Here is a 15,393-nt window from a genome sequence, read left to right as displayed (position 1 = left end):
CATCCAATGTCCCCAGGGGATAAAAAGAAAGGCCAGAGATCTCACCTCACCTAGGGAGGCCTTTTCTCTCTCTGTTTTTTCAGATCTATTTATATAGTCAGAGGAATTTTGTCCTCTTATATTGATGGGTTTTAGTATCTTTTTAAACATAATTTTCTAAGTTCTAGCGGTGCAGTGGGATTGATAACATGCCACTAGCTATTACATTCTATCCAAAAGTGAAAATTCCCTGGATAGCTTTTTAAAGAGATGTAAGTTACTAAAATCACTTTCCTTCAAACATCTAACTAAACTGGAAAGCTAACAAAACGTTAAATGTATGGCTGTTATAACTTGCACATTCATTTTAGGGATATTGAATCTATGCACAGTGGTTGCACTATTATAGGTTGTATGCACTGTACAGCATATTAGGGTTCCTTGTATAACCAAAATATATGATACATCTATGACCTCTGTATGAGAGGCAGTGGGCAACAGCAGAAAGAACACTAAACCCTTGATAGTCAGAATACTGAGCTTTAACCTGAACTCGCAAAAAGCTAGACCAGGAAAATATAGTGAGCACTAATTTCCTGGAGAACATGTGAAATAAATGCTCTCTAAGGTCCTCATTTTACCTGTTTTAATATTAGGACACGTTTTACTCATTCATAAGACCAAAATGTCAGGTGTAAGTGAGATGAACACCTGAGCATCTGCTCTCAGATTCAATAGAACCTACCAATGTTTTGGGGTTTTCTTTTGTATAAATTTATTTTTGGCTGCATTGGGTCTTCGTTGCTGTGTGCAGGCTTTCTCTAGTTGCGGCGAGCGGGGGCTACGCTTCGTCGCGGTGCGCAGGCTTCTCATTATAGTGGCTTCTCTTGTTGCAGAGCACGGGCTCTAGGCGCACGGTCTTCAGTAGTTACAGCACATGGGCTCGGTAGTTGTGGCTCGCAGGCTCTAGAGCGCAGGCTCAGTAGTTGTGGTGCACGGGCTTAGTTGCTCTGCGGCATGTGGGATCTTCCCGGACCAGGGCTTGAACCTGTGTCCCCTGCATTGGCAGGCGGATTCTTAACCACTGTGCCACCAGGGAAGTCCCCTACCAGTGTTTTTAAAGTACCTCTCTTTTTTTTTTTTCAATAAATTTATTTTATTTATTTATTTGGCTGTGTTGGGTCTTCGTTTCTGTGCGAGGGCTTTCTCTAGTTGCGGCGAGCGGGGGCCACTCTTCATCGCGGTGCGCGGGCCTCCCACTATCGCGGCCTCTCTTGTTGCGGAGCACAGGCTCCAGACGCGCAGGCTCAGTAATTGTGGCTCACGGGCCCAGTTGCTCCGCAGCATGTGGGATCTTCCCAGACCAGGGCTCGAACCCGTGTCCCCTGCATTGGCAGGCAGATTCTCAACCACTGCGCCACCAGGGAAGCCCTTAAAGTACCTCTCTTGATACCTTCTCCCTCCCTCCTTTCCTAAGAAGTATCCATTATCCTGAATTTTGGGTTTCTCGTCTCCTCAATTTATAATTTTTGTTGTTTGTTGTTTGTTTTTTGGCCACACCATGCGGCTTGTGGGATCTTAGTTCTCTGACCAGGGATCAAACCTAGGCCCTCAGCAGTGAAAGTGCAGAGTCCTAACCACTGGACTGCTGGGGAATTTCCCCTCAATTTGTAATTTTTCCCACATCTGTAGGCTATCCCCAAAGAATAAATTGTTTGATTTAAAGGCATTTAAACTTTACATAGCTTTATACTGCACAAGATCCTCGGCAACCTATTTTTTCCCCTCAAACTTCATGCTTGTGAGATGTGACAAGTTGATGTGGGTAGTTGTAATTAAAGACCTAATTCTTGTCCCAAAGTTTTGTGCTTCAGTTTCCGCCACTACAAACACACAAGGAGGAGAGTTTAAATTGAATCATCTATCAATTCTCTCCAGATCTGAAATTCTAATTCTACTTTTTACAATAAATATAGAGGTGTACAGTTTACTCCAAAAATATAGCACTGATCATAATTATGATTTATCTGAGGTTGACTCATTGATCAGAAACACAACCCCATGGGAAATGTGTCATGGTATCATTTTCAGACATTTTGACAAAATTTAAAGATTACCTGAACATGAATCTTCAGTATGTAAGACAAATCATTTTAATACCAGGTTTGAAGCAGCACAGGCAATGATGAGAAAAGGCAGAATTCACAATGCAAAAATGCAAAGTTTATTTTCTTAAATAAAATACTATATTCATATCTATACAAATAATTATTACAACCATTAAAATGTTACATTTACCAATAAAAATTTCAAAACTTTAAACAAGAGCATGGTTCAGAATATTCACACCCTAATACAATGCATTTGTAAAAAGATGTCAAAATAAACAGGACCTATTCTTATTTACAGCTGTAGGACAATCCTGACCATATTATACATATCTGCTCTGGATTCTATTACAAAACAAATTAGTTCCCATTAGAATTATAAACCAGGTAATTTACAGTAATAGGACACAGTGCACAGCAGACATTGCTGGCGTGAGAATAGTTACAAATATTACATACACTACTGAAAGCACTACAGTTAGATTTTTTCTGGTGACTGCCCTACAGTAAGCTTCTCACCCAGTGTATCTATAAATAATTTGTGAAGGTAACTATGTTCTCAGATTTTTCCACCCACTTTTACTGAAATGAATATATATGTGTATATATGGATATATATATATATATATATATATATATATATATATATATATATATATATATATATATATCCTGTTGAAAGTGGAAGCAAATCTTTTCTTCACAGTAACACAACTGCAGCATTTTAAGCAACACTGTCTGGTCCCTTTCTTCTTGGAAGATCAACAGTTCAACTCCCCCTAAAAGTTACCAATATAGTCATGTCCAGTGCCTCACAGATGAAAAACGGTTTTAAGACTTAGGGGATGGAGGAACAGAGGTCCAGAAAAGTGAAGAGGGGACTGACATGGAGTAAACCTTAAGTTCCTATGACATAGTATGGTGTATAGCTGTACACACAACTGAGGGGAAAAAATTAATGATCACCTTTTCAAAAAAGTGTTAACAAATGCAGAGTTGTCTTCCATGTCTCATGAGATCCCTAGTGACAGATTATGCAGTCATCCAAAATAACACCAATTTGGACACTATCCCCAATATTTTCAACCCAGGTTGGCTCATGTTTATGAAGCATCTGAACACAGGCATGCGCCAGAAAATGATTACAGTTGACAGGGTTTGTGCAAATCTAGAGAGAAGGATGTTGAATGGCCACCACATACAAGCTCTGAGTTTAAAAGGAGTCTTGCATCTAACTAGTAAGTTTTTTACAAGATCAGCTTTAAAGATGGCTCAGAGAATGATAAGGCAACAGTGAGAAACATCAGCTGTACTTGTCATCTAGGTGTTTGATTACACAGCAAGTACCATCCCGGCTGGCCCTTTGCTGTAACAGAGGAGTGAGTGAGCAGTATATTCCAATGGCTGGTCCTAGGACCAGAGGCACAGTTGCAGGTAAAGTGCAGTCTCAGGGTAGCGGCATGCGGGCACAGCTAGAAGCTCTGTGTCCAAGAAGGTCCTCAACACTTCTTCCCAGAACACCTGGATTGCCTCAATCTGAACCTGATGTCCCCCACAGACTCTAGTAGAAACACTCTTAGGCTCACACAGGAAGTGTAGAATGCAGGGAGAATATTGTTAAGTAAAAAAAGGACCCTTTTCTGTTGAACTCTGGAGGAAGGAGAAATGGTATCCTTCAGCCAAAAAGGTATCGGAGAAGAAACTAATTTCTGGCCATTACTTTGCATAAAGGTATCATAAAATCATCGCTTATTATTATTGCCCTCTGGAAGTACACAGCCATAGGTCATCATCTCTAGGCAAAGGTAGATTTAGAGAGACAACCGAATTAGAACAACGACTTCCAGGTTCCTAAGGATATCAACCCAAAGCCGTCTGATTTTGGTACCACCTTTGCCCTTTCTTTACTCCTCCATGGGGGAAAAAAAAAAACTCTCCCAAACAAGGGACAGAACTATATGGCACATTAAACATTTTCAATCGGTCGTGAACTACTTTTGTTTCGAGAAATTCTCGTTGCCCCTTAATAGGAGATATAATGGTTTCCAAAGGCAGGCATTTGGGAATCACTGATTTGGAAGTATGAGGCCCTATCACACACCAATCCAACAGACTCTGGACCCAATAAATGTTTCAAGGCAGAGGAGTAATCGTCCTTCTAAGGAAATGACCAGATTCCCTGCCACCTGTTTGACATGGAGCAGACGGAAGAAAATAAGAGCCTAAGTACTTATGTATCAAAGGAAGGATAAAGCTAAGAAGATGCATATTAGTGATTCTTTACCCTTTCTCAAATTTTAAAAACTTCACTCCCATTAAAATGTATTTCTACATTTTTTTGGAGTATAAATCTTAGCCTCTCCATGAAATGGCCAATGTTAGAAGGCAAGAGCAAGGCAAATGAATTATCTTTAAAATGTTTAAATCATTTTGTATATTAAGAAGCCTGATTTTTAAAAGTTGATCCTCATTGCAGTTCACCCTGATATGTGACTGAAAATCACTGAAAAAGAATATTCCTTCCTCGTTCTTCTCTTCCCAAAGTTCTGATACATTACATTTTATAAAGAATGATCACTCTGGAATTTGCACTCCTTACTTAGAAAAAGGGTGCCATCTCTGGTACACCCCAAAGGTCTTAAAATAAAAATAAAAATAAACTTCCTGCAGCAGTATAAAACATCCCAAAACAACCTGTATGTACCAAAAAAAAAAAAGAAATGACATCAAAGTTGATTTCTTTTATCCATGATTGACACATTAGAAGTTTTTACATGATGAGAAATCTGAAAATTTTCACCTCATCAGAAGTTGCTGTGTAAAATGTTTATAGGAATCAACCACTTTCTGAAACTGATTCTATGTGATCAATAACACTACAAGAGAGAGAAATGATTTAATCAATGACTCTCACTTATGACTCATGCATAAGTTAGTGTATTTCTAGAAATTACAAATTTATCTGTGGAAATGGTTTTACATTCTATAGACGTATATTAGTAAGCCATGAATAACATTAAATTTACTATAACAAAAATTGACTATGTTCTCTGCCATTCCTTTGCCAAAAATTATATCCAGAGCTTGTTAGATATTAAATAATAAATTTCCTCCCCCAGATCAGGTAGCTCTAATTATCAAATACTTAATACTGCTGGTAAATCTTATATACTCGTGCTTATAAATCAAGTAAGATTACTGTGCTCTGAACACTTTCAGAATTGAGTTTGTGTATAAAATGATCTCTTACATACATACATACATACATGTCTGTAAGATAGAGCTACATGTAAGCAGGAGCCAAATTATTTGCAGATGGTCATATCTTTCCTCCGATGGTCAAATAAGCCTTACTTAGGGGGTAGAGACTCTTTCGGGATCAAAGTGTTATATTCCTGGAATGAAAGCTCTGAGGAATGTAAATGCTATCTCTGAACAGAGCTGAGCAGAAAAATACAATCAAGGCAACAGAGAAATATCTGCAAGTACCAGGCTTGGGGCCTTTCCACTGAATGTTCAAATTGAGCTTCTTCTTAGCCTGTTACCTTAGTTCCAATTCTAACAGTCCCCAGTTCTTCAGAACTCAATAGCCACTGTGTGTGTGTTGGCGGGTGCAAGAGGAGGAGCGGGGGACAGAGAGAAAGACAAGGTGAGAAAGAGAGAGGGAGGGAGAATGAATAGCTGAACACATTGAAACCAATCCTTGAAATTAGCAGACTGGACCTTTCAAGTACAAAGAAAAACTTGAAAGTTAAAGCTTAAAACTCAGGGGTTTTTTTAAGTTATAAACCTCACATATTTTTTCTCAATTAACTACTGTGTTTATCTGCTGTCTTAAGTAACTTATTCATGATGCTCTCCTATTCCTCCCCACGAGCGTTTTGAAGGGAGAAAAGACAAACATTTTTCTTATTTTTTTTGCCCCCAGGAGGCTGCCTCAGCTGGCAGCAGGAAGAGACAGGAAAATTTGGTGAGAACAGTTGAAGAGGCACAGATGACCCTTTTGCTGAGTCTTTAATAGAGGTATTCACTGGAGTTAACTGCTCTAACCAAGCCTTAGGAGGCTTTTTTTTAAGGAAAAAAAACACAAAATTCTGGTCCGTGGGTTCACTTTGCTAACAGAGTAGACAGAACAGTTTATATCTCCCACTCCATCCCATTTTTGGCAGACTATAACAACAACAAAAATTAATGGGCTTGAGAATGTGAGTACATATAATTGTTTTCTTAATTTTTAATTAAATTTTCAAAATTCAATACATGAATTTTGAATATATTTTTAAAATTCATTATTAACTTCAGCGGGGCTTTTACAAAACGCTACATCAAGTTCTTCCACACTTCAGCAGGTCTCAGGTCCCAATTCCTCATTTTCAGATGGCAGGCCTATTTTTAAAGAGCCAGTTTATACTTTAAAATCTATGTCCGAGTACACACACACTCACACACATGGACATATACAAAGACAATTTTTTGAAGCACCATTTCACATCTACCATCAGGAAAAATAATGAACAAATTCATCTTCTCATTGTAATTCTATTATGAAGGGTAATAATGCAATATACAATGCCATATTTTAAATATAAATATCAGTAATGAAAATACTGACAGAGCTTAAGACTCTGTTCAGAAATATTTTAAAAGTAAGGCTCAAATAACTGTGTAGATTCCAAACACGCTATTTACTGATCAGTCCCTAATGATTTAACAAATGTAAAAGAACTTGTTTCAAGATCAAATAAGTAGAAGAGAATTCTACAACAAAACTCAATGAATGAAACAATCTTTAACTGAACACATGCAAAACTCCACAATACAACTGCTTTTATCCTTATGGCCTGATGCAAAATGCAAGTACAAAATGGAGAACATCTATGTACTTTGCTTTTTAGCTTTCCACTTTTAAGGCTACTTGTTTAAGGAAGACCTTTGCTTTACAGGATCTTGGCACATTAAAGGATAACATGGCTCCCTAATTTGGAGAACTAGACATGACATTCAGATAATTTATGAATTGTTATAATTAAGAAAGAAGCCTCTACCTAAACCAAACCTTGGGAATAAAGGTTGATTAAACAACTCATTTATTTGCTAACTGCTTGACTTGAATCATGGACATTCATTCTACATTAATCCAATACCTGCCATGGGTAAGAAACTGTTCTAGATGCTGACACTGGCCAGTACTTGGTTATGAGCCATTGTGTTATATCGAACTGTCTGTATTCTTGGAAAGCAACTCAACCAGTTCAACTATCTATTTTACAAATTATCAACAATCAAGTTTAAAATCTAGGCTCCTTCCTACCACCCAGGACACACCAAGATGATCTCCCTCAACTTCCAGCCGATTAATATCTAGGGAATGTCAGATTACAGATCAAACTTGAAAATGTAAATCTGCTTGGAAAATTTAAAAAGTACACCATGCGGTTAAAAATGAAAGATAATTTGTTTTCGACGACCCAGTATTTGCCTCATCTCTGACACGGCTTCCCTACATTCAGAAGATAACTGACAATTGATTATACAAACACAAGGAGATACACTCACGCAATCTCTCTCTTCCTGTGCACATGTGTGAATACACACACAAATACATTTGTAATCTCACCCGTTACATTTATGTTTAGTCAGTATTTAAACAGCTGAACTGCAATCATGACCTAAAATATGGCTTATGTTGTGGGCAGGTCTGTTTGAGGACTGCTTGGAAGAGTCCGAGGCAGACGAGTTTGCTATCGTAAGCAAAGGTGACATTGCTGAGCCGTCAGGGAGAGCTGTAGCTATTTCTGGAAACAAAGATGTCATATTAAAATTGGATAAGTGAGAGTTGGTCATGTGCATTGGGGGCATATCAGGGAGAAGAGGAAAACTTGGTTGAGCAAAACCAACAGGTCTAGGAGGAGATAAAATTGATCCAAATCGGTTATTCAAACTTCCACTGTTTACCTTCTCTGTGCTAGGATTCGAGAACATTTGATTAGAAAAATAGGGGATTGAAATATCATTGGACAGTGTAGGATGAGCAGGAGAGTATGGGGGATAGAAGGAGGGGAGAGTATTTTGGGGATCTACAGGGATGAGGGCTGGAGTTCGAGTGGCACTAGGCTGAGTAACCTGTGGAATGAAAGAAGTATTAGCATTTATTGGTGGATTCATGCCACCCTCAGGAATAAACGGAAAACCAAAATTTTGTGATAGTGTATGCTGGTCAGGCGCTGAATTATCATTAGGTACTTGTGGGCCATCAGGCATGAAACGAACAATACTTCCTCTCTTTTCTGTAGTGGGTTGTTGGCGTCCGAGAATCATACTGCCACTAGTAGACAGAGGAAGATGGGGAAGACTTGGATCAAAGACATTACTGTGTCTTTGGTTTCCAGAGCGATTCCTTTCAGGCTGACGAATTTTGGAACCGCTGCTGTCTTGCAAGGGATGCCTTGATCGCTGGGGAACTGAAGAACTAGTTTGACGTACAGGAGGCCCTTGGTCAGCATTTCCGTGAGACACAGACGGATGCGGCAAACCTGGCCTTGCAACCCCATGCATGTTGGTTGTGACTGGAGGGTTCATGTGGCCCTTGGTCCCGTGACTGTCAGTAATCCTCATGGGATTGGACTTCTGTACAGAAACGTTGGGACTTGTGTTTCGACCTTGAATATCTCCTGAGGAAGAAGAACTCGAAAATGGAATATTCAAAGTGCTGTTCCTGGTGTTAATTGCACCCAGGGACATGTCACAACTCTCCCTATTCTGACCCTCACTCTCTCTTCTAATATGGACACTTTCATGAGTTGGGGGACAATTATATTCGATTGCAGAGGAGGGACCACACTGTGTATTCCTCTGATGCTCTGGGAGTGATCTCTGGCTCCCAATGACCTGATCACCCAGGTGAGGGGCAAGTAAACTCTGCATGAAACTTTGGTGACATGTATTTTCACCGTCCCTTGGTGGGACAGCATTTCCTGTTGGGATGGTCTGAACTGGTGGGTAAGGTAATCTCTTTTGGCGGTCAATTGGTGGTGGACCAGGGTTTTGACTAATTCGAAAAGCCTGGGACTGCATACTCCTCAAGGATGACACAGGGTTACCTATTTCATTATTTCTTGAAGACTGTACTTCAAAATTACTCTGGGGCTGCTGACTGGCTCCGCTTGGCTTAAATGTCTGACAGTCAGAAAGGCGGATATCTGAGGTAACAGTATGGTCCACACGACCCTGCATATTATGAATGGCCAAACTCTTATTTCTGGGAACATCAAGGTAGCTTCTCATTTCAAGCTGATCTGAAATTCTGGAACCCTGAATCGATATACCCATTCTCTGCTCTGAATTAGAAGATGTCTTTCCAATGAGTGCCTCCGCAGAGTAACTTGAAACTCTATTTCTCTCTGGCCTGTGTGGAGTACAAGTCATGTCTGAAGGTCTCGTCACGATACTCGGTTGGGACACCATTTGCTGCTCTATGCCTCTTGACGTCAAAAGCCTCTGCATTGGATTATGCCCAGATACATGTTCAGAAGAAACCCCCGCACCTTGCTGCCGGCTTCCCACCTCCTGCTGGTGCATGATGTCTTGACTGAGATGGTTCTGCGGATGGTTATGGTGACTCCGGCTTGTGGAAGGGTTTTCACGACTCTTCTCTGGCTGGGAGCTTCCAAAGTGTTGCTGCATCTGTTGCTGCATCTGCTGATGGTGGGGGTGTGGCTGACCGCTCTTGGGTCGGGATTGGTCAGTTCCATGGTGCTTGGGTTGTAAAGAAAGCTGAGAGGCCTGAGTGCCCTGAACAAGAGTCCTCTTTTTCTGCATCTGAACTTCCTGTTGCAGGGTTCTCTGTTGGTGGACGTGGGGCTGAGAGTGGACAGAGCTCTCCGCGTGAGGTACGTGATGCTGCAGTTGATATAAGTGATGCCTCTCTCTTAACTGCCCTGCTTGCTGCTGCTGCTGCTTTAAGTAGAGATGGTTACTATGCAGGTGAGGCACCCCTTGAGCTGGAACATGCTGCTGCAGGGCCTGCAGATGTTGGCTGGCCTGCGTTTGCTGCTGCTCAGCTACGGAAGGCTGCGAATTGCACTGAACCTCAGTTTGCCTCAACGCAGGGGCCACAAAGTTGTTACCAGGTGGAAATAATCGCGTAAGGCCATCTCCATGTGCTGGGTTGCTAATAGGCACAGCTGAGTTTGAAGAGTTGGGAGGGATCTGACTAACCATCATTTGAGTTTGATCGGAAATGCTGTCTGGAGTTCGGCTCATCAGGGACAGAACTTCAAGCCGGAGGGGAGCCGGCTGACAGTGCTTTTGACGTTTAGCTGAAGACAGTAAGAGGTCATCTTGGACAGCACGCTTAGCAGAGTTTTTACGGCTTTCATGACTTGGCTTCAAGAGTGGCTCTTGAATCTGTGGATTTGGTATGGTACCAGCCATAGTATTTAGCTGTTCTTGGGAGTATTCGGTCATCAGAGATGGTCCAGGAGGCTGACTGCCATAGGAGCTAGACGAAACCGTCAGATTAACTGTTGCAGGAACAGCTGTTTGCTCTGAAGTTTGGGATAAACCAGCGCAGCTGACCAGAGGATGGCTGATGCTGCTCTGATGGATAAGATTATTCACACTTAAACTGGTGATGCTTGGTGGCTGAGAAGTGGAAACCTGTAAAGAGGCATTTGATGTTTTCATTCCTATGGAGCAACTTGGCTTTTCAAGGGGCCGACCCACAGTTGCTTCAATTGAATCCTGAGAATTAAATTCATTTGGTGTTGCTTCTGCCTGTCCTGGGCCGTTCTCTTTAGATATCTGTGTTTTGAAAGGCTGGTCTCCCTCTAAAGAGGATGCTTCAGAAGGCTTTGAAGGAACTTCCCTTATATCAGCCTGGGTGCCAGCTCTTCCCTTCTCAAGGTTCTCCTGGTCAAAAATAGCTCTTGCTGCAAGAGCAACTATATCAGTTTGCTCTACAAAGGTACAGCTGTCACACGTATTGGTTGTTGCATTGCTGGTGACATCCTCTCTAGTTGTTTCAGGAAGCATGGATGCAACTGAGAAACTACGACTACTGCCAGAGCTGGTTGACATGGGAGAGTCAGCCTGCCTACTGGTGAGCAAAGAACCACTGATAACCTCCTGATCAGGGATGCAGGAATGATGCTGTCCTGGATCTCTATCGTCACTGCTCATCAGTAATAGCTCCTGTTTGGGATGTAAATCAACACTTGAATGGACTATTTTAGAATTTTCTGAAGAAAAGTCAGGATGGTCCACCTGGACTGAAAGAGATGATTTCTGAGGGTCTTTTCCTTTAGCAAGACCAGATAGCAATGCAGTTAAACCCTGCCCTTTTAAGAGACCTGTGGTTTGCACTGTAGCTGATGAATCTTGCTCAGCCCTGCAAGGTTCAGCAATGACTTCTACCTCAGAAACACAGTCAGTACTTGCAGTGCTCGTGGCGGATGACAAATCGGAAACCTGAGAAGCCAAAATGTGGGGATCATTCTCAGACGAAATCAACACGTTGGCTGAAGTGCAGGATTTGGCGGCATCTGGCAATGCCAAACTAGTTGGTGGCTTATCCTGAGATGTCTCTCGCTGGAAAACGGGGAGAGAATCTTTGGATTTTGCTGGGGCCATTGTAAAATGTTCACTTGTTACAGATTCTTGGGAGGATGAGCTAGACTCTTCTGCTGACTTAGATTTGGGTATAGACTCAGGTATCACTGATTCAGAATTCAGAACATCCAAAGAATGTGAGCCAGAAACACTTACACTATTTGCCTGGGACATAGTGACAGATGGTAACACACCAGGGAGTCTGTCCAGAAGTCCATCATTACACGATCGCTCTGTGGAGCCTCCGGAGCTGGGGCAGTCTAACTTACCCACATCTCTGGCTGGATTCAGGGTGCAGGCTGACTTATTAGTGGCTAAGTGTTTCTTGACGCTCGGCTTCTTATTCAGCCTTTTGGACTTCATGTTAGGCAAACAAGCTACAGTGTTCATTGAGGGAGTAGTCACTAGATTATACGTACTGGGTAGTGTGGCTGAATTCTCCGTTGTCATGGGAGATGCTACAGCTGTTGTTAATGAAACACAGTTAGCTGGGGTGGTTTGACTATTTGCAGTGGTTTGAGGATTGGCAGGCTGGCTAACAGACAGTTGTACACAGCTCTGCCCAGCCATCTGCGATATGCTTTGATTGAGGCTGGCCAAAGCGCCAAATGTATTCAGGGCAACATTGGTATTTGGATCTTCGCTGGTGGTGGGTTGAATAATTTGCATAGGGGTTTGACTTGTAGTTCCTGATGAAGACATCACGGGCTGCAAAGCAAAGAGCTGTCCATTTAAAGAAATGGTTTGAGGCTGCTGTTGGTTTGACATGGTTACAGAAAAAGTTTGTGTTGAATTAGATGCTGATAAAGATGAAGGTCTTGGTAATATGTGGACAAGGTGCTTTCCTCCAAAACTCTGTGGGGTCGAAACATTTTGCACTGAATTGTTAGACCCTATGATAGCACTGGCTCCATTGACAGGGAGTCGAACAGAGCCAGGAGGTGGAGCGGAGAGGAGTGGCAAAGGGTTCTGATTAGCTGCCTGTATGATTACTATCTGTTGGCCTACTGTTTGGTTGGGAACCTCTGCCCTCATCATTGTTGGGCACGGGGTCGTGCTGGGTGGCTGAAGAATGATAACGTTTTGATTAGCAGGAGCTGCGTTAACAGCCGACCCAACTGGCTGAGCCATCTGAATCACTTGCATTGCTGAATTCAGTGGAAGGATACTTTTTGGAGGCTGAGATTTAACTTGTGGCTGGGCAATCAGTGACTGCATAGGTAAAGATGGACAAGAAGGCAAGGTTACAACTACTTGCTCAACTGGCCGCCCAGCTGCTGGAGAGGAATTATTCAAGTTGACGCCTGTAGCCACACATCTACTGTGGTTGGTCGTGGTGGGGTTAGTACCACACTCATTTAATACCGGAGTCACAGCAGAAGATGGTGTCTGGCTTAAGGGCTGAATAGTGTTCCCCGCCAGTTGCAAAGTAGTCCACGTCGTCTGCGTGTTTCCAGCTGAGGAAATTCGGGTAAGGCTATTAATGTTTTTCAAATCCGAAGCACTAACAGCTGAAGAAGGCAAAGAACAAGAAAGAGTCCAACCACTGTCCACAGGGTTTGCAGGAAGGGTGCTCACAGGGGTGGCGGTCTCCCCTCCTCCAGGGGCAGATGGGGCCCCCACCGCAGTAACACTTGTCAAGTCTGCGCCCTTGCTAATGCTCGCTGGACAAGAATCACCTGCAGATCTTGGAGGCTGGGAGCAGACCGTCGTGGTAACGGAAACAACCAAGGTGGTTTGAAAATCACTTCTGCACTCCTGTACGCTCAGGCAGGACTTGCTTCCTTGGTGTCCTTTAGTGGCAGTTGCTGAGCAGCTGGAGGAGACGCTTGTGGCACAAGGGACTGTTTTCTTCAATAATTGGGGGCTCTCTTGCCCATCCTTATTTTCAGAAGAACTTTGATCCTTTAGACATGTGTGCAGGGAATGATGCTGGGGTGGTTCAGGCCCGACAGGGACACTGACCAGTGAGCCACTGCTGGCACCAAGCACACTCGACTCGCTTTCGGAGGTGGAAACCTCAAGAAGATTTTGAGCAGAAATGGTAGCAGGAAGACAAAGAGGAACAGGCTGGTTGGCAGCCAACGCAGAAACCGTGGTCTGATGCCATGGCTTGTTTTCAGAAGGGTAAACTCCAGAAATAGACACAGGAGTCACAAGATTGCACGTCCTCTGTACTGGCACCACATTGGCAGTTTGCTTTTGTAAATTATGACCAACGTTAAAGGTTATCCCCTGAACAGCTGTTCCCTGGCTATTTCCACCAGGCTGACTCCCGTTGGAATAAACAATGATATTCTTTTGAACCTGGTCACTGGGAATAACAACAGAGACCTTTGAGTTTTTAAGATTTCCTTTCCAGTGGATTGTGGGGTCGTCGTATAAACATATGTCATTTGCTTTTAGTAATTCAATATATCGGCCATTTTCTTTTTGAATTTCTTCCAGTTGTTTACGTAGCTTTTTAATTTCTTCAGCTACAATATCAAAAGCAAAAATGAAAAAATTACCCCTAAGTGTCAATATTTATAATAATTTAAGAAACAGCTGTATACTAAACGACTGAATTCTAATTTTAGTATTCTAAATACCTCAATTGAGAATCTTCAGCTCTTTTCTAATATAAGTTCTTTCTTCTTTTTAGAATGGTATCTCAAATCTCTATCCTAATCCTTTGAAAAGTATGTATCTTTAAAGGTCAACAACTCAAAGGTCAAAAATTACTCATAATGTAGAAATCTCAAAATTCCAAAATTCAAGATAGGGCAGCAAGGAAAGACACACTGATATCATGGTAACATGCTAGGAAAATAACACTGAATATCAATATAATAGCATTTAAATGTTGCAATAACTAACATTACTTTATGGTGGTAACAGACAGTCTTTTTTTTTTTTTTTTTTTTTTGGCCCCTCTGCACGACTTTCAGGATCTCAGTTCCCCAACCAGGGACTTAACCTGGGACCACGGCAGTGAAAGCCCAGAATACTAACCACTAGGCCACCAGGGAACTCCCAACAGTCTTTTTTATAAATGGCTTTAAACTGGTTTCTATTTTACCCTTTGAAACAATAGAGACCAAGCAGAATGTGTAAGAAGTAAGATGGGAGAGTGCTGAAGAAAGCACCAACAGTGAAACTTGCTTTTTCCTCGGTAGGGCCAATGTGTGTATGCTAGTGAGTAATGAAGACGTCCGTGATGCCCTACACTGTTTTAAAGGAGACAGCCTCAACCATGGATACTAAGGGTCAGCCTTGGCTGTTGGTATGTATGCTCTGGGACCCAATACATCCCCACCTGCCTTGCCACAGTAGGTGTTCTCCCCCATTCCCTCCACCAAAGGCAGCCGATCCTCAAGGCCAATACCTTATAAGGTAGCCTGAAGTAACAAGTTCTGTTCCAACAAGGAGGAGCTGAGACTATCAGATTGTTTTTCTCACCTATTTAAAGAAAGAGCCACAGAAGAAAGATGCCAATGTGCTATGGACATTAGAAATTAAAGGACAATTATCATGGACCAAATAATAAAGAAGATTGTTCTCACTTATTGTGCACTTAGTATATGCCTGGCAATTTTCATTCCCTGTCTCATTTACTGATAATAACAATAATAACAACAACAACAACAGATAACATTTATCAAGCATTTACTCTTGTGCTGCGCTTTACTCTAAGTGCTTTACCTGTGTTATCTCT

The 15,393-nt window shown here is 41.9% G+C and overlaps 2 protein-coding genes across 3 annotated transcripts in view; both read right to left on the bottom strand.

Moving 5' to 3' along the window:
- SPICE1 (spindle and centriole associated protein 1) overlaps positions 1-15,393 on the bottom strand; it is a 204,793-nt gene that overhangs the window by 187,848 nt on the left and 1,552 nt on the right. The gene's annotated exons all lie outside the window — the stretch shown is intronic.
- The window catches only part of USF3 (upstream transcription factor family member 3), a 49,580-nt gene continuing 36,438 nt past the window's right edge, over positions 2,252-15,393 (bottom strand). For both annotated transcript variants that reach the window (XM_059921117.1, XM_059921116.1), the window contains exon 7: positions 2,252-14,173. In XM_059921117.1, coding sequence (XP_059777100.1) covers positions 7,731-14,173 — 6,443 coding nt within the window. In that variant the 3' untranslated portion in view covers positions 2,252-7,730. The remainder of the gene's footprint in view (positions 14,174-15,393) is intronic.

Source organism: Balaenoptera ricei, chromosome 4, assembly GCF_028023285.1.
Source record: "Balaenoptera ricei isolate mBalRic1 chromosome 4, mBalRic1.hap2, whole genome shotgun sequence".
In the NCBI taxonomy this organism is placed as follows: Eukaryota; Metazoa; Chordata; class Mammalia; order Artiodactyla; family Balaenopteridae; genus Balaenoptera; species Balaenoptera ricei.
Note: the sequence above shows the minus strand (reverse complement) of the source record. Positions and strands in the feature narration are given on the sequence as shown.